This window comes from Lichenostomus cassidix, chromosome 24 (genome assembly GCF_008360975.1).
Source record: "Lichenostomus cassidix isolate B80296 chromosome 24, HeHo_3.0, whole genome shotgun sequence".
NCBI classification, from domain to species: domain Eukaryota; kingdom Metazoa; phylum Chordata; class Aves; order Passeriformes; family Meliphagidae; genus Lichenostomus; species Lichenostomus cassidix.
Genome location: NC_139504.1, coordinates 3,123,857 through 3,146,912, shown reverse-complemented (window position 1 = coordinate 3,146,912; position 23,056 = coordinate 3,123,857). Strand labels below are relative to the sequence as shown.

General features: G+C 51.1%; 1 protein-coding gene across 6 annotated transcripts in view; it reads left to right on the top strand.

Annotated features, from left to right (window-relative positions):
* Positions 1–22,849, top strand: part of B3GAT1 (beta-1,3-glucuronyltransferase 1) — a 34,265-nt gene extending 11,416 nt beyond the window's left edge. Inside the window, exons 2-7 of one of the 6 annotated variants that reach the window (XM_085081964.1) lie at positions 7,231–7,365; positions 7,512–7,658; positions 10,296–10,804; positions 13,829–14,125; positions 19,489–19,603; positions 20,385–22,849. In XM_085081964.1, the coding sequence (XP_084938090.1) occupies positions 7,547–7,658; positions 10,296–10,804; positions 13,829–14,125; positions 19,489–19,575 (1,005 nt within the window). In that variant the 5' untranslated portion in view covers positions 7,231–7,365; positions 7,512–7,546 and the 3' untranslated portion in view covers positions 19,576–19,603; positions 20,385–22,849. The other 5 variants (XM_085081961.1, XM_085081960.1, XM_085081962.1 and 2 more) reach the window with 5 other exon arrangements.
* The last annotated feature ends 207 nt before the right edge of the window (positions 22,850–23,056 follow it).

The window sequence follows — 23,056 nt, the reverse complement described above, 5'->3', positions numbered from 1 at the left end:
TGAGTGCTGCTGGCTGTGGAGCACTCAGGTGTGGGGCTGCTGAGCTGCTCCCAGGTGATGCCAAAGGTGTTTATCCTGCCCTGCCCTGGCAAACAGAGAGGTCTGGGATTGAGAACTCTGGGAATTGGGGGATAAAATGAGACCTTGTGGCTTGCTGGGCCATTCAAGGGTCAGGTTTGTGAACTTTGTAGGTGCAGCACAAGGGGGGGAAGCTCCCAGCACATCCCACCAGCCCAGGGCTCCAGATGCACCCACAGTGAATTCTGAATTCACCATTAATTCAGACAGGATAGAAAAGCCTGAGGCTTCTCTCAGACACCACCAGCACAGGCTGTGGAGTGGTGGAGGTGATGTAATCCTTGCCCAGCACCAGTGAGCAGCACAGCCTGGGTTCTTTTCTCATTCTTTTGTGTTGAACTGGTTTGGCTTGTTAGGCTTCCTTGGGGAGAGGGAGAAAGGAAAGTCCAGAGGAAGCCTTGACACATTTGGCTCGATGGTTCAGCCTCACAGATCCTGAAAAAGTGCTGTTTGCTGGCCTGCAGGTTGGAAAGGTGAGGTTTTCCCTCTGGAAAAGGGAGGTTTGGTCACTGTGACCTGTTCCCATGAGGTGTCACGTGGCAGCACGTGCCTTCAAACCCCTCGGACAAAGCATATGCAAAGCCTGTTATGAAGGCCTGGAATTGAGCCCAATCACGTTGAAATTGGGTCATCCTTTGTTAATGTTACTTTTTCACATCTGAGGGAAGCAGTGGTGCACAAAATATTAGGTGCAGTGCAGACCACAGAGGTGGAAATAGGGAATATGTGTGATCCTGGCAGTGCTGATGAGGTCTGAGCTGAGCAGAGGGGACAACTCGAGGTGAGTTGTGTCACCAGAGGAGGAGACTCAGTGGAGAAACCCTGCAAGGAGCTAATTGCTGGAGCACTCCTTCCCCAGCATTCACCCACAGGCAACCTTAACGAAAATCCACCAACTTTTCCCGAAGAAAAACAACTCCCAGTTGCCTTTCTATTTTGGAAGTGGGCTGTAAGTCAGGCAGCTTTTCATCTCGGCAGAGATGCTTTTTAAAAACCATGTGTGAACGAGTGCAGCCGTTCATCAAGGAGGATTGGGTGCTGGAGAGGCTTTCTCATCCACGACCTGAGTCAAGGCACAGCTTTCCTGGCTGGAGAGAGGAGTCCTCTCTGCAATCCTGGATCCTCAGGAAGGGCTGTCCCTATAACTGATGGCATTCCTGGGGAAGCTCTGCCAGGACCCACAGCAGCCTCACCACTGCTGCTGCCAAGTGGGACATTTTCTGCTCCTGCTTTGCTCAGCGCGAGAAGATTGCAAAGCCCAGCTCCAGTCCTTTCCAAAATCACCTGATGAAAGGATTCCTGCCTTTTCCATCCTTGGAAAAGATGCCTTTGTGTCTTTGGAGCAACGAGGAGAGGGAGTGCCTGCAGTTAGGGAGAAATCCAAACAGCATCTGGGCGCTGTGGTGATGACTGCAGTGCAGAACCTGGATAAGAAAGCACATTTAGGACAATGAATTCAATTTTTAAAGCTTTACCAGAGGTGCCTTGCTGTTGGAAGCAGTGAAACCTTGGGAGCAGGCAGAGTCACCACAGTGCCACCACACCTCCTGTCCTGCTTCTGGCATAGGGTGGATTAATCTGGAGAAAAGGAAGTTTCTGATGCTTGTTAAAATTTGGCTGAAGCTCCGAAACTCAAGGGTTTACATGTTTTCCAAACCGGTGGGTGGTTCATTCTAATTCTGGATATGCAGTTTATTCACATACACAACTAATCCTTTTTCGAATCCTGTTAAGTTCTTGTTCTTCTCAGTATCCTGTGGCAATAAGTTCCAGCAGCTAATTGTGCTTGTGTTGAGCTCCCTTGATCCACTTTACTCATGCTTGCTTTAAAATTTAAGTGTTGTTCTGAGAAGCTTGGTTAATTTTTTTTTTTTTTCCTGGGAGATAAGCTGTGTTCTTGATCCCATTTGTGGCAACAGGGCTCAGGCTGGAAGGAAGAAGGGTGGGTCAGGTTTTGCCTCAGCTGTGGCAAGGTCAGGGAAATTCTGTGCCTCACTTTCTGTGGAATTTGGGAAGCACAGGGAATGGCTCTGTGTGTGTGGAAAGTGCAGTGACTGTGGTTTGTAGGTGAAGCTGGAGAAAATATTGAGTGATGAAACAGCCTCCTGAAACTGAGCTTCCTTACCAGGCTTTTCCAATATTTCTGAATCTCTGAAATTTTAAAAAAATTTAAATAAATAAAAAGAAGAATGCATTGTTTCTATATTTCTGGCCATAGGAATTATTTTCATTTTTAAAAGAAGGAAATAAGTGCTGGGTGAAGAGATGATGCAAACCCTCACCCTCCATCACAGCATTGGCTCCACAATTTGCATTCCCATGGATGAATCCAAGTCTCCCCTAGCTGGAAGAATTCTCCTGGAGATCTGAACCATTTCTGATCATTCTCACTCCCTTTCTTGACTCCAAATCCAAGGTTTGTGCTGCACAGATCAGCTCAGGGCTGGCCTGAGCTGTCAGGAAGGGCTGGGCTGAAAATCCTCTGTCCTTTTGTCCCCTGGACTGGGAGCATCTGAGCTTGAAAACACCACCCCTGATTAAACCCTCGAAGAAGCAGCAATTCTGTGTGCTCATTACTCAGTTCTGGCTATGTTCTGCTTAATAACTAAACAGTAATTAGCTCCACAGTTTTGCTACTATACTTATAATAGCCCCCATTAAAGTTATGGGGTTTTTAGGCAGTAATGGCTTACAGAGTAATTAACGAGCAAGAGGCTTTTATTACTACCTTTATTTTTAGCCTGTGCTTTACAAGCCTGTTCTGCCAAATACCAAAAATCTTAGGCAGAGGCTTGGAGTGCCCATCCCCTGCCAAGCAGTGTGGAAAGGAACACCTGGAGCTCAGAAATGCTGCAGAATCCCAGAATTCCAGAATTATTTGGGTTGAAGGCGATGCCTTGAGAATGTCTAGTTTTTGTTTGTCACGTATCTGTAGCTTTGGTGTAGCATAAAACACTAAAATTTCTGTTCCCAGCACCTTTTAGTCGAAACAATTTCTCTGAATGGCACCTAAAGCCCATCCCACCCCTTTCCATGATCAAGGACATCTCCCACTATCCCAATTTGCTCCCAACCCCATCCAGCCTGTCCCCTTGTCCTGATCCCCCTCTGTCCCCAATTTCTGCCGTGCTGTGGCCACCCTGTGCCTCAGTTTCCCCCTCTGGGAAGGGCACAGGACATCCCTGGGGTTGTTTTCCATGCCAGACGTCTGGCTGAGCTCGGGTGTGAATTCAGAAGGGATTTTTGGGGTCACAGGGGTTGTGGGTTGGGGTGGGCAGAGCACAGGGAGCAGCTCTGCCTTGTGCCACCCCAGCATCATTTGCCAGCAGGGATCAAACCCTCTGCAGGGAACAGACTTTCACTGGTGCAAAAGTGAAAGGAACGCTGTGTTTAGATATTTGGGATATTTTTCCAGGAGGGAAAAGCTATTGGTGAGAATATCCCGAAGTGTGAGTGTTTATTTTCCTTGTAAAGCTTTTGTTGCAGGTTTTGGCAGCGTTTGTTTGTTATTTCCTGGCTGGTTTGGAGCACAACGAAGTGTTTGCTAGGTTTCTTTGGGGATTTTTGGAGTGTGGTTTTGTTTTTTTTTTTACATCCAGACAATGTTTTTACTCCGGTGAGATGTATATGAACAAATTCAAATCAAGCCATTCTTTAGTTTCACATTTTCTAAATCACTTCTCTTCAACGTGGGCAAAGCAAGGATTAATGACACTGGGGCTGAGCAGCCCCAAAGGAGGAATGAAGGTAAAACTGACTATAAAGGCTGCAGATCAAATCAGTCGTTCCTATGGCAAGTGTCAGAGCTGATGCCAATTAACTTGATTTAAAAAAAGAACCTTCAGTGTTTAATAATCCAGCATGTTACTAACACGTGGCTCCAGGATTTATTAAAGCTTTTTTTTATTAGAGCAGTGCCCTTTCCATATTGTCATTCCTCGACACCATTGCCCTCTGCCGGAGGATGGGAATCTCTTTCATCATGTGGCACTCAGTTCTTCCCAAAACCATGCAAAACTCCTTTGGTTTAGGAGTACTTTAACCCCAAAATCACTTTGATTTGTGTCTTTCACCTCACTTTTCCAAACTGAAAAAAAAAAGGAAGGATACTTTCTGTAGTGGGAAATAGAGTTTGATATTTTTAATTGATGTTTAAATTTGTTCCTCCTCCTTCATTTCCCTGGGGAAGGGGAGATAGCAGAAATCTAAAACTGACAATCTGAACAAAGCAGGAACATTTTCAGGGAAAGGGAGAGTGGTGTTATGATGGGAAGGGATAGAGTGAATGCTTGAAGAGAAGCATCATTTTCCCCAGACCAATTTTCATCTCGTGCCACAAACAGCAACAAAAAGCATCATCTGGCTTTGGCAACAAGGGAATTTTGGGATTTAGGACAAGCCCCTGTCTCGGGCTGTGAAGCTGTGACTCCTCTCAGCAGCAGTGTAAAACCACAGGCTCCCACGTCATTCCTGGCTGATGTTCATGGAAGGAAATGGATTTCACCTTTGACACCTGACAGAGCAGGGGGAGTGTGGCTTTGTTACACTGAGCCAGCATCACCTCACACTGAGACCCTCCGTGGCACCAGGGTGTTGAGAGGGAAGCTTGAAATGCTCTGGATGGAGATTTCACAGTGCTCACAGCAGCCCCAGAGGAGTTCTTAGCACGTCCTTCAGGCAGGGTCATCAATAACAGCAAATCCCTCCAGGAATTAGCAGTTTGTAAATGCCTCTGCTGCACAGCCGAGCCTGTGGTGCTCTGTGGATGTGTCTGGGCAGTCAGAACTGAGGGTCAGGCTTTGGCTGCACATCCTCCCAGCCAACCATCACCACCTGGGACCCACCGTGGGGTCGTGTCCTTTTGGGGTCGTGTCCCTTTGGGGACATTAATTGCAGCCACTGCTTCTGGGTCGCATCTGCAGCCCAGAAGTGCCAATGGTGCAAACAGAGCTCAGCCAGCTCCGGGGGGACAGGGAAGGGAACATGCCTGTCCCTGGAAGGGAACATTGTTGTCCCTGGCAGCTCTCTCTGCTGGGCTATGCTGGCCCTGGGCAGCTGGGGCTGCACAGTGAGTGACCAGGGAGCTGCTGAATGCTCTGGAGCAGATGGAGAGGAATCGATGCTGGGGAGAGAGTGATGCAGGAGTCATTGGAGACTGCTTGTTCTCGCCGTGCTGAGGGGTTGGAAAGCAGAGCAGCACCCCAGGTGCCCATTTTCCATCATGCCAAGCCCAGCCTGGCCCGTGGGAGGAGGCTGAGCTGAGGCTGGAGTGGCAGGAGGCAGGGAAAGGCATCTTTAAGGTAGGGGCACTCTGGAGGAGGCTGCCCTTGACAAACAGGGCATTTGGTGATGCCAGCCCGCTGTGGCAGCTGGCCAGGGGCTGTGATGGGCTCTGAGTGGTTTTTTGGCTGTCATTTGCTGCCACCCCCTCTCCAGCAGGGCAATCCTTTCCTTGGTGCATTTCTAGGGAAGACACTTCACCAGGTAGAGTGTTCAGGTTTCCAGCTACCCCTCACAGCCCTGCCCTCCAGGGATGCTCAAGGAACATGTTCCAGCTTTATCAGAGGATTCAGAAGATGCCAACACTCCATGTCCTCTGTTCAGGCACGGTCAGCAACTGCAGGGACAGCAGGGATGGGGCCAGATGCTCTTTCCTGAGGGCACTGTGCTCTGGCAGAGCGAGGCCAGTGGGATTTCTCTGGCTCCAAGAGCTGGACGGGGATGCAGCAGAAGGCTGATGCTTGCTGGAATAATTCCTCCTCTTCCTCCCTGGTTTATTTGGTCTGAACGAGGCTGCTTTCACCAATTCTGGAAATAAAGGAGAGAGCTCTGACAGGGAGACTGGCTGTTTGCTAGAGCTGGCTGGAAATTTTTCTACGTGTTTGGGTTTTGTACATGTGGGGAAAAGGTGTATTCACTGAAACTTTAGTTGAAGAGCACTTACATGTCGCTGTTAAGGACAAAGTCCAACCTATGTCCTCCTTCCCTCTTGTTTTCTCTGGGAAATTAATACCTCTGTGATTGAAGTGCTGCTTTGGAAGAACCAGGTTCTGTCCAACCACTTGAATATCGCTTGATTGCAAGATTCCTTTAGAGGAAAAACCTGTCAGTTCTTGGAGCCACTTCGCTCCAAGTGGGCTCAGTGCCGGGGGCTGGCTGTACAGCCCAGTGGCCAAGGGAAACTCAGATCAATCCAATTTGGGCTAATCAGGGATCTGAACCTGGATTTCTCCAGGATGCAACCAAGAACAAGCCATCTTTTGGAAAACATTTGCACAGCAGCGCAGCATCAAGAGCCCAGGCTTCAGCAGCTCTGATTTAAGAGAAGATCTAATAATTCCCAGATCCCTGGCAGTGGGAGAGCAGAGCTTTTCCCCTCTGCAGCATCCCTGGGCTCTCCCTGCCCGCAGTGCAGCCCTTTTAGCAGCCTCTAATGCTTTCCCCCGTGGGAGCAGTGGCACTAAACTGCTACCCGTGTTTGCAAAGCGCCCACCCCGCCCGGCAGCCCCGCTAAGTGCCGAGCTCTGCTCGCCAGGGCGCCAGGATAAAACACAGCCTGCTTAAATCTTGTATGCGCTCGTGTCGCGTCAAACTAAGCCGTTGTGGCACTTTAATATACTCCAGGCACAGCACCTCCGAGAGCGGATGAACCTGAGCAGGCTGTGGGGAGGCTGAGCTGGAATTGGCTGTGTTGGAGATGCCGTCGGGATGGGATGGGCTGAGGGGATGCTGGTGGGAAAAATGTGGGATCTCCCGGAAAAAAAGGTGCAGCCACCCCAAGAGCTCAAGGGAGAGGAGCTGGGGGGTCACAGCATGGGCTGGTGTGTCAGGCAGTGGTGTCTCTGCTCCTTCCCTGGGCTTGGCTGGCTCGTGGGGAAGGTTTTTTCCACTGGGATGGCTCAGACACTGCAGAACTGAGCAGTTTTTACTCAGTGAAAGCTGAGAGGGACTTGACAAGAGGGATGGCAAGAGGAACTTGCTTGGCAAGGGGATGCAAAGGAAAAGCAAGGCCCTGGACACCCAGGAGGCATTCCCTGGAGTGGTTGGGACACATTGCTGCTGCTCTCTGCCTCCGTGGGGTTTATTCTTCTCCGGGAAGCTCTGGGAGCTCTGTTTCTTTCTCTGCCTACTCGCCTTTGCTCTGTGTTGCAGGTCTCCTTCCCCATGAGTCCCTGAGGCTCCTGCTGGCAGCTCCAGCAGTTCCTGCACAAGTGCCCTCCTGCTCCTGGGCTCAGCAGCCAAGGCCTCTCCAAACCTGCTTCTGCAATGGGTGGGTTGTAAGCACTGGTAAGACCCACGAGTCGTGTCGCCTTCGCTGCTCTCTCCCTCCCTCCCTCTCTCGCGCTCTCTCTCTCTGTCCTTGCTCCTTCCTGCCCATTTATTTCTGTTCTCCATGTGCTCTGCTGTTCTGTCTCTGGGGTTTTCACTGTCAGGTAATGAGGAGCTGTGGGTCCAGTCAGTCTTGGAGATGCCGAAGAGACGAGACATCCTGGCTATCGTGCTGATAGTTCTGCCCTGGACACTGCTAATCACCGTCTGGCACCAGAGCACCATTGCTCCACTGCTGGCAGTGCACAAGGGTGAGAGAAACCAAACCAGCCCATGCCGAGCCTCTGCATCCCCCCTTCGTGCTCATCTCCTCTCTCATTTCATTTCTCCATGGCAGCCATGCTCATCTCAGCTCCCAGACCATGCCCATGCAGGAGCTTCCCCACCTCTGCTCTAGGAACAGCCCAGAGCTCCTAGGGCTTCTTCAGAGGCATCCAACTCATGGGATGTGCTCACGGCACTTGGAGAGCTCTTCATGGCCCAAATCCAGAGTGCTGCTTCTCTTTGTTGCCTGGGAGAGGATTCCCTTCCTGCTGGCCACTGCACACAGTTATTCCAGCAGGAAAGCTGCGGAAGGGAGAGAGGAGGAAACAAAGCTGCCACTCCAGGCAGCTGCTCTGGGAGAAGTGAGGCTGAGAGCACTTTCTGGAGAAGCAGAAAAGCAGTGCTTTTGCACTTGAAGGAGAAGGCAAGAGCAATATCTCACCTGCCTGGGGGAGTTACAAAGCTCTGAGAAGTCAGCTCCACACCGCCTATCACATGCTGCAGTCAATCCAGCCCAAACCAGGAGGCTGGAGGAAGCACTGAGAGAACCCTTTTGGCCAGCAGCATCCTAGTTTGGTCCTGTTCTTGGCACAGCAGCAATATCTAAGGGCTGTGGGAGCTCTTGGGGGCTGGAAGAAGCCACATTGCCTCCTGCCACCTTCCTTCTTGGTTCTGCCCTTCTGCCTAGGGCAGGCTGGTCTGGGGGAAGAAGGCCAGCTCATTTTTTTTCCCTCTCATCCTCTCTGGTCCCCTTCTCTGGGGCATTCTCTCCCCTTTTAGGGTTTGTCCTCATGCTCCACAGCTGCTTATCCCTTTTCTGGACTCTCTGATGTGCATTTTGAGTTGTGGGAGGTTGTCTGTCCTGAGCAGCTTTCCCTTTCTCCTGACAGCCACACCTGAGGCTTTGGGCAGAGAAAAATGACTGTGATCCCTTCTGGAAGGTGGATAGTGTTTCAGAGGATGAGGGCTCTGCTAGGCTCTAAAACAGAACTTTAAATTACTAAAAATACACTGCCTGACTGTACAGCAGTTTGACTAAAAGCTGTTTTCTGTGAATGGCCACTGCAGTTACAGCAGACACTGCTCCAATGACTCAGTCAAGAACTCACCAATGACCTTGATAAGGCACTTCTCTGCTTCTCAGAGCCCCCAGTGGAAAGTGAGTGGTGGCAGAGACCAACCTGAAAGCTCTCTAGAGGAATCATTTTGTCCTTGTGAAGCATTTCTGAGCTCCTCTGCGAACAGGTGCTGAGAGAGATGTGCACCTAGAGATGCCCAGAGTAGCAGAGCTTCCACATGCCAGGGTTTGCAGCTGAGGCTCTGACCTGCAGGGCTTTGCAAACTGTCTCAGGCACTGTCCTGGCTAATTACATTTGTGTCTGTGTCCAATGCATTTCACAAATTGATTTCTGATTCCAGCGTTCTCTGCTCTCAGACAGCTCTGCTGTGTGCTGCTGAGCTGCTTTGTCTTACACAGGGTCTGCTATCAACATGGACCCTCTTCCCTCCCCCAAATATCCACCCCAGCCCTGTCAGTGCCATGGAGAACAAGGCCTTGGTTTGGTTCAGGTATCAAAGTCTGTGCTGCTGGAAGAATAACCTGCTATGAAAAAGCCATGGGTAGTCCCCTGCTGGGTCAGATCTAATGGCTCTCTGTTCCTGTTCTTTCTCATCTCAAGTTCCTGGTAGTTACCTGATTTTGCAAAAATCTGTGGCTCAAAGAGCTGTGTGCCCACTGGAGAGGCAGGCTTACATCCTGAGTGGGGGTCTCCCTTCATCTCTGCAGACCATGGCATTCCTGCTGCTCTGCAGTGCAAACCAAAGGAGTTGCACCCTGGAAAAGCGGCAGGTGTGTCAATATTGGTTTTCCTGTGAGCTGATTGGGAACAATTTGCAGGGATTTTATATGTTTGGATGAGTGTATCCCATCTTTAGGCTGCTCATTGCTCACATCTGCAGCCCTGAGTGGGCTGTTATGTTCAGAGGCTGGTGGGGCTTTTTTGAGGGATGTTAGTCAGAGGCAAGGGAAAGTCTATGCAGGAAAAAGCCCACAATTACAGGCTTTAATTTCCACTCTCCATTGCTGGGTTTGAAGTGTGTCTCTCCCCATTCCTCTGTGCCCCATCTGTGCCTGTCTGAGAGCAGTGGGGCACTGCAGTGCTGGGGATTTTCACTGCTCTGGTGTTTTCCACCTGTAATTTCCCTTTCTCCCAGCCCAGGTGCTCTGAGTGCAGAGCTGTGAGTCCTGAGTGTGGTGCCCAGAGCACTGGATCTCTTCAGGAATAATGGCTCATCTATCCACATTGCTATTTTCTTTATCTAGATCTACTTGTTCTACAACCCTCTCACTTCTGGGTGCTTTTTGAAGCTGCTTGTAGTGAGCACTCAGCCCAGTTATCCCAAGCTCTCAGCCCTTTCTCAGTGCTGTTTTTCTAGCAGCAGAAATCTTCTTTCCTCACGTTTGTTTGTCCCTGATTCCTTTATTTATCCCTGTCCTTACTCACCAAGCCTGTTTCCTTGGCCCCCCGAGGGTGACCCGCTGGTGGCAGCAGCCCTGGCTCAGCCGGGCAGTGCCGGACGCCTGAGCCCATGCGGCTTTCTCTTCTCTCCATGCCCTTGCCCAGATGATGGTGGTGACTCCCAGCGTGATCTCGCTGCAGGCTTGGACTCCAAGGAATACTGCCTGTCGGACCGGGACATTGTGGAGGTGGTGAGGACAGAGTACGTTTACACGCGCCCACCCCCGTGGTCGGACACGCTGCCCACCATCCACGTGGTCACTCCCACCTACAGCCGGCCGGTGCAGAAGGCAGAGCTGACCCGCCTGGCCAACACCCTGCTGCATGTGCCCAACCTGCACTGGATCCTGGTGGAGGATGCGCAGCGCCGCACGCCGCTCATCACCCGCCTGCTGCGGGACACGGGGCTCAACTACACGCACCTCAACGTGGAGACACCCCGCAACTACAAACTGCGCGGCGACATGCGGGACCCGCGCATCCCCCGCGGCACCATGCAGAGGAACCTGGCCCTGCGGTGGCTGAGGGAGACCTTTAACAAGAACAACAGCCAGCCCGGCATTGTTTACTTCGCTGATGATGATAACACCTACAGCCTGGAGCTCTTCGAGGAGGTAAGGTGTGGCTTTGGGGCTGATTAGCGCGGGGAGGGGGTGAGAGATGATGCTGTGAGGGATGCTGTGCTTGTCCTGTGCTGAGCTAGTTAGTCCTGTCCGTTCAGTGCAGCTGTGCTCAGGGTTTCTCCATTACCCTGTCTGTTTTCCGGAGTCAGAGCATCCCGTGGGAAGCAATGGGAACCCCGGGTTGTCTGTAGACTGTGATCAGGAGGCACTGGAAAGGGAGCTAATGATGGGCTGCCTTCCCCTGTGGGGAGCCTGGCTAGGGTTGGAACATCCCCTGCTGTCCGACGTGCAAAGAAACCTCACCCATCCTCCTTCTGTGCCTCATCCCGGAGATTTCCAGCCGATCTGATCTTATCCACCTTTCTCCTCCACCACTTGGCTGTCTGTGAATTCCTGTCTGTTTTTATTTGAGGAGTCCCTGGGGCTCCTTTTCCCTCCCTGCCGTTGGCATTTGTTTGCTCCCACCCCGCGGATCAATTCCGTGGCTGTCAGGAGCTCCTCACCGTCCCCTGTCAGAGCTACCCCTGAGCTGTGTCAGCACAGCCACAGCATCTCCAGGATCTCTTGTTCAGGGATGTTTTCTATGCTTGTTTCTGCTCCTTGCTTGTCTCCTGCACATGCAAGGAGGAGGAGTTTGTCAGAGCTTTTTTCCCCTCCTGGAAAAGCAGAGCTCTCCGTGCACTGCCTGGGTGAGGATGTCTCTGTGCCAGGAGATGTGTGCAGCTTTTCCCCCCTGGAGCAATTCCTCTCTCCTGGATGCTCCCAGGCTGCTGGCAGAGGGGCTGAGATCTCCCCCTGGAAGTTTGCAGCTCCAGGGCTGAATTTCAGCGTGTCCTGACAATCTGGTTAGGCTTGAGCAGGGAAAGGCTTCCACCTGCTTTCCCACCTTTGTTTTCTGTTCCACTCCGACTGGGGCTCTAAATGAACTCCTGTCTGCAGGTTTGAATGGTCTCACAGTGCCAGGTAGCTCACCTGGCTTCCAGCTCAGAAATTACTCCTTCCCTTCCTCTCCTGACACCAAACTCCCGCAGCAAGGGACAAGAAAGGAGGATTGCTTCCTCCACCAGCTGCCAGTTTTCCTACCAGGGATCTCCTATTTATTTCCTCATCCATGCCTCTTTCCCATCCCTGATGGCTCTCACTTTAGCTTGCACAGCCACAGGAATATGCATGCTTTGAAAGCTGAAAGTGAATTCAGACTGAATTTCTTTCTTCCCCCGTCCCCTTTGAGGCTGGCTCTGGCAGCATCTTGAGACAGACTCCTCACATGAATAAAGCAGAAAGGGTTCCTTCATTCACTCGTGTGCTGTGCTCGTAGAGGCTTCTCCTCTCTGATATGTCGCTGCAGTTAAGGTCACTGAGCCAAGGAAATGTGATGTGAAATGCAGGAGACACACATTATTGTTCCCTGTGGACGGGGGCTGCCGTTAGCAGCTGTATAATGCAGAAGGGCAAGTGCCAGAGCTCTTCTGCTCTCGTTTGCAGTAATTAGCAGTGATGAGATTAGCTCTGGGAGATCCCTGATCTAAGAGAGCGAGCTGAGAGTGGAACGGGAGGCTGAGCCTGCCAGGGAGCAGGGCAGGGCTGGGGGCGAGCTGAGCGGGCAGAGTGGCATCCGAAGCATCTGCCTTGGCAAGGACAGGCGGCTGCAGGGGCCCCTGGTGGCTCTGCTCTATTTCTGGGCACTCCAGGGAGCAGAGGCAGTGCTCCACAGGGCAGGAGCAGCGAGACAGGACTGTCTTGCCTGCTGGGGATGGCTGGGGACATTCTGAGCTGTCCCCGAGGCTGTGAGCAGCAGTGCCTCAGTGTGGAGATGCTTTTAGCCTTACTGTGGCCCTTGGGTTGAGATTGCAGCTTAAATACTTCAGTGGAGACCAACTTTCTTCCTAGACATGCATTTCCAGGTGGCACTGGACAAGGTGCTTCCCTCCTGTGTCTTGGTTTGCCCATGTGGAGCCCGACAGCTGGACAAAAACCCCACTCAGAAACCCCAGAGATGTTTCCTTATTGGCAGCTTTGTTTTCAGTGCTGAGTCCTGCCCTTTTCTGTGGTGATTCTCATTGTTAGCTGGCACTTTCCAAAGCACTTCACTCCTCCAGCTCTGGGAGGAGTGGAGGTGACAATTTAGAGGTGAGCAATGAGGTCTGAGGTGCTGTCACCGAAACTGGGGGAAAAACAAAAACCCTCCAACAACATTTTTAATGTTAGAGAACCAAGGCATTACTTTGTTATCTGGCCAGGATGTTGTTCTGGCCAGGATGTACCACAGAAATCAGCTCATCCACACACAGCCCGGGTGTGCAGAGAGAATCATTCCATCACACATGGATTTTACTGGATTCTGTAGATATTTTATGCAGTTAAAATACATAGAAAAGCATTGGGTCAGTGTTCATTGGTCCAGAGTTGAGCAAACCTTCAGTATTCAGTTTCCCATTGGATCTGAATCTCCTCGCCTCTGATGTTAATTAGATTTTTCATTCTTCAATTTTTCTGTCAGTTCTTTCCTGACCAGGTGTCTTCACCTCTGCTGGAGGTAGATGTTTGTAGATAGCCACTGATGTCCCGTGGATGTTCTGCTGATAGCTCTTTATCTTTTGAGTTCCTCCAGTCTGTTGATATGCTGAGTCCACCAGACCTCACCTGGTGGAACAATGCCCTGGAGAGAAACCTAAAATTCCTTTTCCTGGGGTAAAGACAAACAGAACCCTTTGACTAAAGTTATATAAAACTTTTAACCTGGGGGTGCCTCGGGGTGGAAGTGCTCGGGGCAGCGTGCAGGCTGTTGGGGATGTTGGATCCCAGGGAAGATGGGAGCACCATGTGGAAGCTCTATGTGGCCACCACTCCCTGTGTTTGCTCCGTGTGGCCACCACGGCCTGTGTTCGCTCCGTGTGGCCACCACAGCCTGTGTTTGCTCCGTGTGGTCACCACGGCCTGTGTTCACTCCATGTGGCCACCACAGCCTGTGTTCGCTCCATGTGGCCACCACGGCCTGTGTTCGCTCGCCCGCAGATGCGCAGCACCAGGAAGGTGTCGGTGTGGCCGGTGGCCTTCGTGGGCGGCCTGCGCTACGAGGCGCCCAAGGTGAACGCGGCGGGCAAGGTGTACGGCTGGAAAACCGTGTTCGACCCGCACCGCCCCTTCGCCATCGACATGGCCGGCTTCGCCGTCAACCTGCGGCTCATCCTGCAGCGCTCTCAGGCCTACTTCAAACTGCGCGGCGTCAAGGGCGGCTACCAGGAGAGCAGCCTGCTCCGCGAGCTGGTGACCCTCAGCGACCTCGAGCCCAAGGCTGCCAATTGCACTAAGGTATGGCCTCGATCTCAGCTGGGGTTTGGGGGATTCGGAGAGGGGAGAGACCCTGGGCAGCCCTGTCATTCCATCACTGCAGGGAATTATGGAATATCCTGAGCTGGGAGGAACCCACAGGGATCGTCCAGGTCAACTCCTGCCCCAGCAATCCCACCCTGGGCATCCCTGGCAGTGCTGTCCAAACATTCCTGGAGCTCTGGCAGCCTCAGGCTGTGCCCATTGCCTGACACCCCCTGAGGAAAGAACCTTCTGATATCCAACCTGACCCTCCCCTGAGCATTTCCAAACATTCCCTGGGTGCTGTCCCTGCTCACCAGGAGGATCAGTGCATTTCCAGCCGTTCCCTGGGTGCTGTCCCTGCTCACCAGGAGGATCAGTGCATTTCCAGCCGTTCCCTGGGTGCTGTCCCTGCTCACCAGGAGGATCAGTGCCTGTCCATCCACTGCCCCTTGTGCAGGCAGTTAGGAGGTCTCCCCTCAGTCTCCTGCAGGCTATTCCTCTTTATTTGAAGATTCAAATTCAAACAAACCCATTTCAAGGGAGCTGGGAATGGGTGATGGCACACTAAAATGTGTGGAGGGCAGTTATCTGTTTTGGTTGCAGGCTGCTAGTGGTTGCCATAAGCCTTGAAACACAGAGTCTTCTCTCCCCTGTAGCTGTTGCTCTTTCTTAAAAAATATTATTTTGAAGGTAGGCTTTCCTGTGGCTTTGCTGATGCTCTGGAGCAGGGAATTCCATGGGTGAAATGCATGTCAGTTGTTTAAAGTGAATTTTGAGGGGGTTTGAGGGCTGAGGTCTGGCTCTGTTGCCCACAGGAGCTGCACCCCAGGAGCAGCAGCCACAGCCTTTGCTGGCTGCAGGGAAGGGCTGTTCACACAGTCACTGCCTTGGTGCCAAGTTGTCTTCTCCCTCCTGACATCTGTGCAATATCTGAGCTGCAGCTGCCCACAAAAACCTGGATCTTTCTGTGTCAGGGATGATATAGAAATGTTTCAGTGCTGGGATATTGCTTTGAGCTCCATGGGGAAGCTTCATCTGGGGGGGAATCAGTGCTGTCAGCTGACTGATAAATATTGACTGTACACATTGCTGGGTCATGGAGCAGGACCCTGTGTGCTGAATAACACAGAAAAACTCAGAGCACACTGCTGGCTCTCCTCCTGACGACTTCCCAGTCCGAGATGAGAGATGAATCAGTCTGGGATGACAGGGGACACCATGAGACAAAGGTGGTTTGTGTGACAGGCATCAATCACAGCCCATCAGCTGCTGGCAAGGGCTTTGATTGACACCCTAAACATCAGGGTGTGTGGGGTCCCTCTGAGGTCAGAGACCCCTGTGTAGCACCCTCACCCCTTTGTCTGTTACAAACATCAGCCAGGCTGATTTAGAGAGTCTTTACTGCCTAATTACCCCAACAGGATTATTCTTTTAGTGCAAATAAGTTGTCACTGCCAGCAGTCCCAGTGTTGGATTGAGGTCTCTACATCTTTTTGGGATAGGAAGGAAAACATGACCAGTACCCTTTGCCTGATTTCCATGGCACTGCTGCACATCCCCTGGCCGTGGAAAAAACCAGGGATCTCAATGTTCCTTGCAAGGAATCCAGGAATAAGGGGGAGGAGCCCAGGGGAAGGAGCAAGTTTGGGTTTTTATCTGATACCTGCTGTGTTTCTTTTTTGAATGCCCATGTCTGTGGCTATGGCTGTCCAACGCTGGGACAAATAACACAACCAGCCTCTCAAGGGTGGGGAAGGAGATTGGATTAAAATCAGATCGCTGTTCTTGGGCGCTGTGAGGAAATAAATGTGTTTCCAACAGGCAGGAGAGACAGCCAGGCTGCTTTTAGGCTGCTGTACAGAGGATTAGGGCTGTTTACTCCATGGCCAGTTATTGGTGTATTGTCCCTGCTGTAAATAAATAACTGTAGGGAAGATAAACTGTTGGACAGAAGCTGTGCTAAGGCTGGGGGTGAGAAATGACAGTCCTGGAGGAACACGTGGAGCAAGGAGAGGAAGGAAAAGGGTTTTTCCAGGCAGGAGCCAGGCAGGGCTATGACCCAGGAGGGGCAGGGCAGGGATGGGGAGCAGGAAGCAGGGATTGCTGCCCAGCATCGGAAGCAGACTGAGTTTCTTTTCTTGGCTGGGCTGGGAGAGCTCACAAGGGTCCTTGTTGTGCTGAATGCTGTCTGCTCCTGGCAGGCTCCGAGTGCAGCTTTGCAGGTTGGGCTCTGCTGCCAGCAGCCTCCATTTCCCTGCAAGGCTCCATTTCTGGTTTCACTCACCCATTTCCCCAGGACCAGAGTCTGCACCAGCTGTAGTCTTGGGGTCCTCTCACCCCAAAATCCAAGCACAGGTTCCTCTCTCCCCTGTGCTCCCAGCGCTTGTCGTGCTTTGCTTCTGTTAAACATAACCACACACCTGCTTTGCAGGGAGATTTACATTAAAAATGATGATGTGCTTAGATGGAGTCATTAAGGGGGGATCAGAGGAATGTGGAAGATAAGCACAGACATCTGTTCTCCAGAAATGCTGCCTTCCCTGTGTGCATTGCTGCTCTGGTAATATTGATCAGAATTCAGCCTGCAAACACACGCTCCTGCAAAAAGCTGGAGATTAGGCCAAAGGCCACATATCCTGCTTTTTTTCTTGGATTTGGGAGCTGCCCAAAGTGAAGGAGAAAGTAAAGAAAGTTGGTATTAATTGCTGAGGAGAAAGTTATCCCTCCTTACCAGGAGGGAAGGATTGGTTTATCCTGGAGCTGTAGGGAAACAAGGCTTTGCAAGAGTTGTCTGTATTTGGAGCTCTGCTGTTTGTGCATTTCTCCACACCCCAAAGCAAACCATCCTCTCTTCAATCCATTGGCACAGGATTGTCTGAGATTTGCCATTCCTATGAGGCTGATGAAAGTGGGAGAAATTCTGCTCTCCATTTTGTATTAATAGCCAAGGGAACAATCTACAGTGAGCTCAGCCAGGCAGGATTAAAGGAGAGACAGGGCAGCATTAATGCCACATTTGGGAAAATTTTGTTGTCAGGCTGGAGAACAGGGAGCAAACCTGCCCTTTTAGCCTGATGTCTCTTTTCCTTCACATTCTATAGTCTCAATTTCAATCAACAATTCCTGAATCACTCCTGGAAGGGTCTGAGTGCTGGAAATCCTGCAACCCCCTGCCACTCCAGGTCACACTCTCCTGTTTGCTCTTTCATCTCCTGGTGGAAGACAATGAATTGCTCTGCTGTGGAGATGAATCCTTGTCATCTCCTAGATCTCTTTGGAGTCCTGTGACTCCCAATGGCAGGGCTGTGAATGAGTGGAAGGGTTTTGCAGGAGCAATTTAAAAGGGGAATCCCTCAGGTGACCTGTATGAAACCACGGCTCAGGAAAAGTCAGATATTTTGTCCCCCTCACTGTTTGGTCTCTTGTGAGAGAGCCAGAGCTTCCCTGAGGCATAAAACACACTGCGTGTTGAAAAAACCAAGCACTGGCTGAAAGGAAAAGCAAATGTTTCTGTACTAAATGGTGATCTACCTCCCACGTTAAAGAGCACAGCATGAAAAATGGTAAAAGCTGCTGTATCGAGCTGCAAACTCCAAAAATGGGTCCATTTTAGCTCATTTAATCTGTCTTTTTTGGCATTTGGCTGTAACGGCGCAGAAGTGGGATCCAATTGAAGGAAAACACTGCTAATGTGTGGCTGTGATCCTCTGCCTGTGGAGTGGAGCTGCTGGGGTGTGAGTGAGTCCCACGAGCAGGGCTGAGTGTGGACCTGTCAGGAGTGCCAGGGAGAGCAGAATTGGCTGCAGGATTTCTCCAGCACCTGATTTATCCATTCTGCCCATGGAGCCCCCATGAGCCCTGCTTGGTTTCGCCTTTTCCTGCACAGTAATTGCAGCAGCCGTGGGGAGAGCTCTGGAATCAAGGGGGGCTTTGATGAGCGAGCTCTGAAGTGGTCGTGGGGTTGATGAAATGGGTTTTTGGCCCCACTCCAGCCAGCAGTTGGTCTGCACTGCTCCGCTGTGAGCAGAGATTGAAGCTCCACGCAGGAGGTGACTGCTCACATCAGAGGCAAATTTGGTCAAACAAGCTCCTGGGGAAGGTGGGGGAAGGTGCTCCTCTTGAACCAGGAGGGTTTGAAAAGGGCTTTGTTCGTCCTTCAGAGGCAGAGCGTGCCCTGGTTTCGCACAAAGGCGGGGTGGAAGTGGCTCGCAGGATGCAGCGAGCATCGTCATGGCAACCGGAGGGAAACCCCCGCGAGGTGGGAAATAGCAAGGCACAGGTGAAGGGAAGCAGGAATCCTGCCGGGAGAGGATAAATGCGGGTTCTGGGGGGGAGAGCAATGAGTGTAATTGAGTCTAGTGAGGGGAGAGGATTTTAAGCAGCTTCCAGAACCGTCTGAGCACAGCGAGTAGAAACAATTTCCCATAATAGCCCCCCTGAAATACTCAACCACCTCGGATTTTGCCAGTTCTCCTCCACAGATGTTGATCCCTGTGCAGCTTTGCTGCCAAGACCGAGGGGAGCTGTTAGGAGAAGCTTCACTTGTGTTTTGAGCAAGCTGGAGAGGGGTTTTAATAGAATACAGAGTAGGGGGTGGCTGTGTGGGGCCAGAGGGATTGGGGAGGGGGTTGAGGGGATCCATGGGGTTGGGAGAGGATGTGTGCAGCCCAGAGCACGTGGGGAGAAGGGAAACTTCTGGTTCCCTCTCCTGCATCAGCAGCTCTGAGACAGCAGAGGCTGCAACAGCACTGCAGCAGCAGTGAGTCCTTCCCAGCTCAGGGACCCTCCTGGCTTTTTAGGGTCTGGGAAGAACTGAAGAGTGACAAAAAGAAGTGATGCTGAGTTTAGGGGGCAGACTGGTGTCTTCTCTCCATCTTCAGGGATGTGCTGAAAAATTCAGTTTCTATTTCACCCCAACCAAAGGCAGGGGTGATGACCAACTGTGAGCAGACTGTCAGGAATTTGCATTTCTCCATTTCCAAGGGTGTGAGGGGATAAGCAAGAAGCAGAGTCAGGAACTGGCTCTGTGGGGAAGCAGGGCTGTGATTCCCTGGCTGGGAGGGAGCTGCCTTACCCCATTGGAAGGCTGATGAGCCTTTCCTGGAGCTGTTGGGAACTCCACGGAAGGAGCAGGTTAATGTCCCACGGCAGCACCCTGTAAATGGGTAATTTCTGTGCACTGTGCATTCTGCAGAGCAGCAGCTCTGCCTAAATGAAGGTTTATGCAAAGCCCCTCTCAGCGGTGGATGCACCATTAGGCTCCAGGGTGGCTGGTTAAATTGCACTATTGATTTAATGTGCAGGAATATTTGTTAGTGCACTGGAGAGGTGCAGCTAATGACTTCTGCTGGCTTCTTCAGATTTTAGTCTGGCACACAAGGACGGAAAAGCCTGTGCTGGTGAACGAGGGCAAGAAAGGATTCACAGATCCCAATGTGGAAATCTGACTGTGCGTGGCTGAACAGAGACCACCAGGTAAGGGCACATGTTTCTAGCAGCAGGGAGAAGCTAGACAATGGCAGGGGAAAGAGAAAAGCTCTTTTAAATGTGCTTTTTCATTTCCATTTTTCACCACTCTGACCTTCCCTTACTGCTAAACTTCTCAAGAGCATTAGTTAATCTCTCCTTTTTTAAAAGTTAATATATTTTTAAGATAAAATGTTCAATACCTGGTGGGAGGGGGTGAATGCAGGGAGTAGGAATTTATGCAGAAGTTGCCTTAATATTAACTGTCTAATATAACTAAAGCACAGGGGTGAAGGGTGTGGGTTCATCCACCTGCAAACACCTGAGGGCAGCTAAAGCAGTATCAGCAAAAGCATTTTTAAGTCAGCTTTCTGAGGGAAGAGTTTGATTTATACCCACACAGAGGCAGTGACCAGCATGGCAAGGTGTGGATTAAACCCCACCTGAGGTGTTGGCTTACCTAAGGAGAGCATGGGGTGGGAAAAGAGGGAAGAACACACACTGATGGCTGACTTGTATTTGTTCCTACCCTGGCTTGGGTATTTCTGCTGGGCTTGCAGCAGTGAAGGATGAGCTGCTCACCTTTATCTGCACCCAGCCTGTGGAGCTGTCCTTCATTATTATGGGCAAAAAAATAAACGCACAACTCCCTTTCACTGCAGTACAGAGCCAGGCCTGCAGGGAGAGGAGGTGGCCACTCCTGAGTACTGACAAACAAGAGCAGGAAGGGATGGATTTGCTCAGCAGTGGTGAATTTTCCCCAGCAATGAGCTGCCTGTGTCTCTTGCAGAAGATTCCTTCATGCACAGCCTGCAAGGTTCCTCTCCGCAGCACCCACCCAGCCAGGCGGGAGCCAGGACCTCTGCTGACTGCCACGAGTTTTAGCCTTGTGAAACCAAGCAACACTGCATCCATACCCTCCCCGGATCCCCTGCCCTTCCTCCCGGCCTCGGAGCACAAGCAGACGCTCCGGAGGTGGAGAAGAAAAGCACAGAAACGCCAGGACTGGCAGCTCCCGGCGAGGATGCTCCGTCTGGGAGAAGCGCCGGGCTGGAGCCCAGCAAGGAGGGGATGTTTGCCAGCAGCGCCTGGAGGCGAGGGTGAGAACACGGCTGTGACCCCGGGGACTGGTTTTGCCCCTGGGGACAGGTTTTTGCTGAGACACACGAACCTGGTGGCCACGTGTGACAGCCTGAGCAGCTCTCCGGCCGTGGAGGGACGGCTGCCTTCCGAGATGGCACCTTAGCCCTTAATTTTGAACCGACTTTGATCAGTGTTTGTTACGCTGCACAAGACAGGAAGGGTTTGGGGAGGGGGGGAAGCAAGGCAGGTTAGAACAAACCCATTCAGCATCTCTGTATTCCTTCTTTTCCTTCCTCTGTTTCACGGCTCGGGTGACATTCCTGTGTCCATGGAACCACAGCAGGGTTGGGGGTTAAGGGACTTTAGGGTCATCGAGTCCAACCCCTGCCATGGGCAGGAAAGCCTTCAGCTGGTTGCTCCTGGCCATGAATATTCCCAAGGATGGGGCATCCCCCACCTCTCTGGGCAACCTGAGCTAGTGTTGCACCACCCTCACTGTAAAATAATATCCTTAGATGAATCTATCCTCTTTTCGTTTAAAACCATCCACTCTTGTCCTATCCCTGCTAGAAGGTTGTCCCCATCTTGTAAGGCCCCTGGGGAATGTCCCCAGAGTGGGATGGAGGGACAGATCAGGGAGCTGTTGATCACCACCAGTTCCCCACTGATCCTGGATGATGTTTCCAGCATGTGGTTCTCTAAAAATGCTAAAAAATAATTTGGAGTGGAGTGTAATGAGATTGTTGGGGGCATACCCATAATATTCATCCAGATTTGGTCCTGTTTAGCCCTAATTTGGTTCCTGTGAGCATTAGGTGTGGGATTCTCTGCAGGGTGCTCCTATTTAAAGGCAAATTTCCAATCTTTAAAAATAAAACTGCGTCACACTAGGGAGTGGATGCTAAGAGGTGATTGTAGTGCATTTCCCATTTGACTGGAATGTATCCTTCAGCCCCAGCTCCTCTCCTGGTGTGAAAAGCAGTTCCCAGTCACCTTGTTGGACAGAGCAGCACCCTTGGGAAGGGGATTGTGGAGCTCTGTTTTGTCTGATTGCTCAGCACCTGGCTGGAGGTGGCTGCCAGCAGGACATCAGTCACCTCTGCCCTGCTGGTGACACCAAAGTGGCTTCTGTGCTCAAACTGGGCTTTGCTCTCAGTGAGAGACAGACAGAGCACAGCAGAGGTGGGAATTGGGTGCTGCTGCTGTGGGTGACTCTGAGACTGACAAACCTGCTGAGATCAAAATTTGAGGTACAACAGGCCCAGTCTGCCCAGCCAAAACGCCTAAATTCCCTCCCCCTTCATAACTTGTCAAACCTTTGATCACACCCCACCCCGCTGTCCCAATTCTTTCAAAAAGGTCTAAAGCACAATTTTACCTTTGAACTGAGGGAAAAATGTAATCCTGCAATAGACTTGGTTATTTTCAGCCCTAACACATAGAGCTATTAAAATGGGATTGATTGTTGGCTTCACGGTGCAGAAGTCTCCCCTTGGACTAATGACATTGTGTATTTCCTGCCGTTTCAAAGGAAAATATTTTTTGTAAGTTATTTTCTCCCACTGTATATCAGAACCACTGGGGAAAAGTCGCATTCTTTAGTTCCCAGCCACAGAAGCCTTTACAAAAATGTTCCTTTTAGATGCAATGGCTGAAGCACTACTTGGGTAGAAAGTGTTGGATGCTGCTGGCTGCTCTATGGGAACAGGTATTGTTACCTTGGATTAAAACTCTGCACTCAAGTAGATTTATTCTGTTATTATGCTGGCCTTCCAAGTTCCCTTCAGCCTGCAAACCCTACAGTGGAAAGAGACATTTCTCAAGGACTACCATGTTTTCATAGCATTGAAATAGTTTCCAACTGATGTCCTCTCCGAGCTGCATGTTTTGGTTCACTAATCTGAATTCCAGTCCCTGCTGGGTTCCAACCTTCCCTCCTTGGAGGGAAATAACTTTCAGAAAAATGCAAAGGATGGAGTCCTGAACATAATCCTGCACATTTGCTCTGGCCACAGGATCCTGGGCTTTTCCAGCTTTCCCAGAGCTGCCCTGGGGAGCAGAGCTAGGTGTGAGCAGACCTGGCCAGGATGGAGTGTGTTCAGCTGCACTGTCTGTTCTCAGTTTTAAACAAACTGTATTTAAATTTGTTAAATAAAATGATGGTTTCTAAGAGCCAGAATACCCTGCACCTCTCCCTTCCAGACACAGTTTGGTGTTTCTCTGAGAGCCTGAGTGCTGTGAGTGGCACAGAAATCAGTGACTCCTTGGAGGCTCTGAAGGATTCCCAGCTCGAGTTTGATCTCTTCCTCTCCCCAAGGAGGCTGCAGCTCCTCTGTGCCTTGCAGCTGGTGAGTTAAAAGAAATTTAGATCTCTTAAAT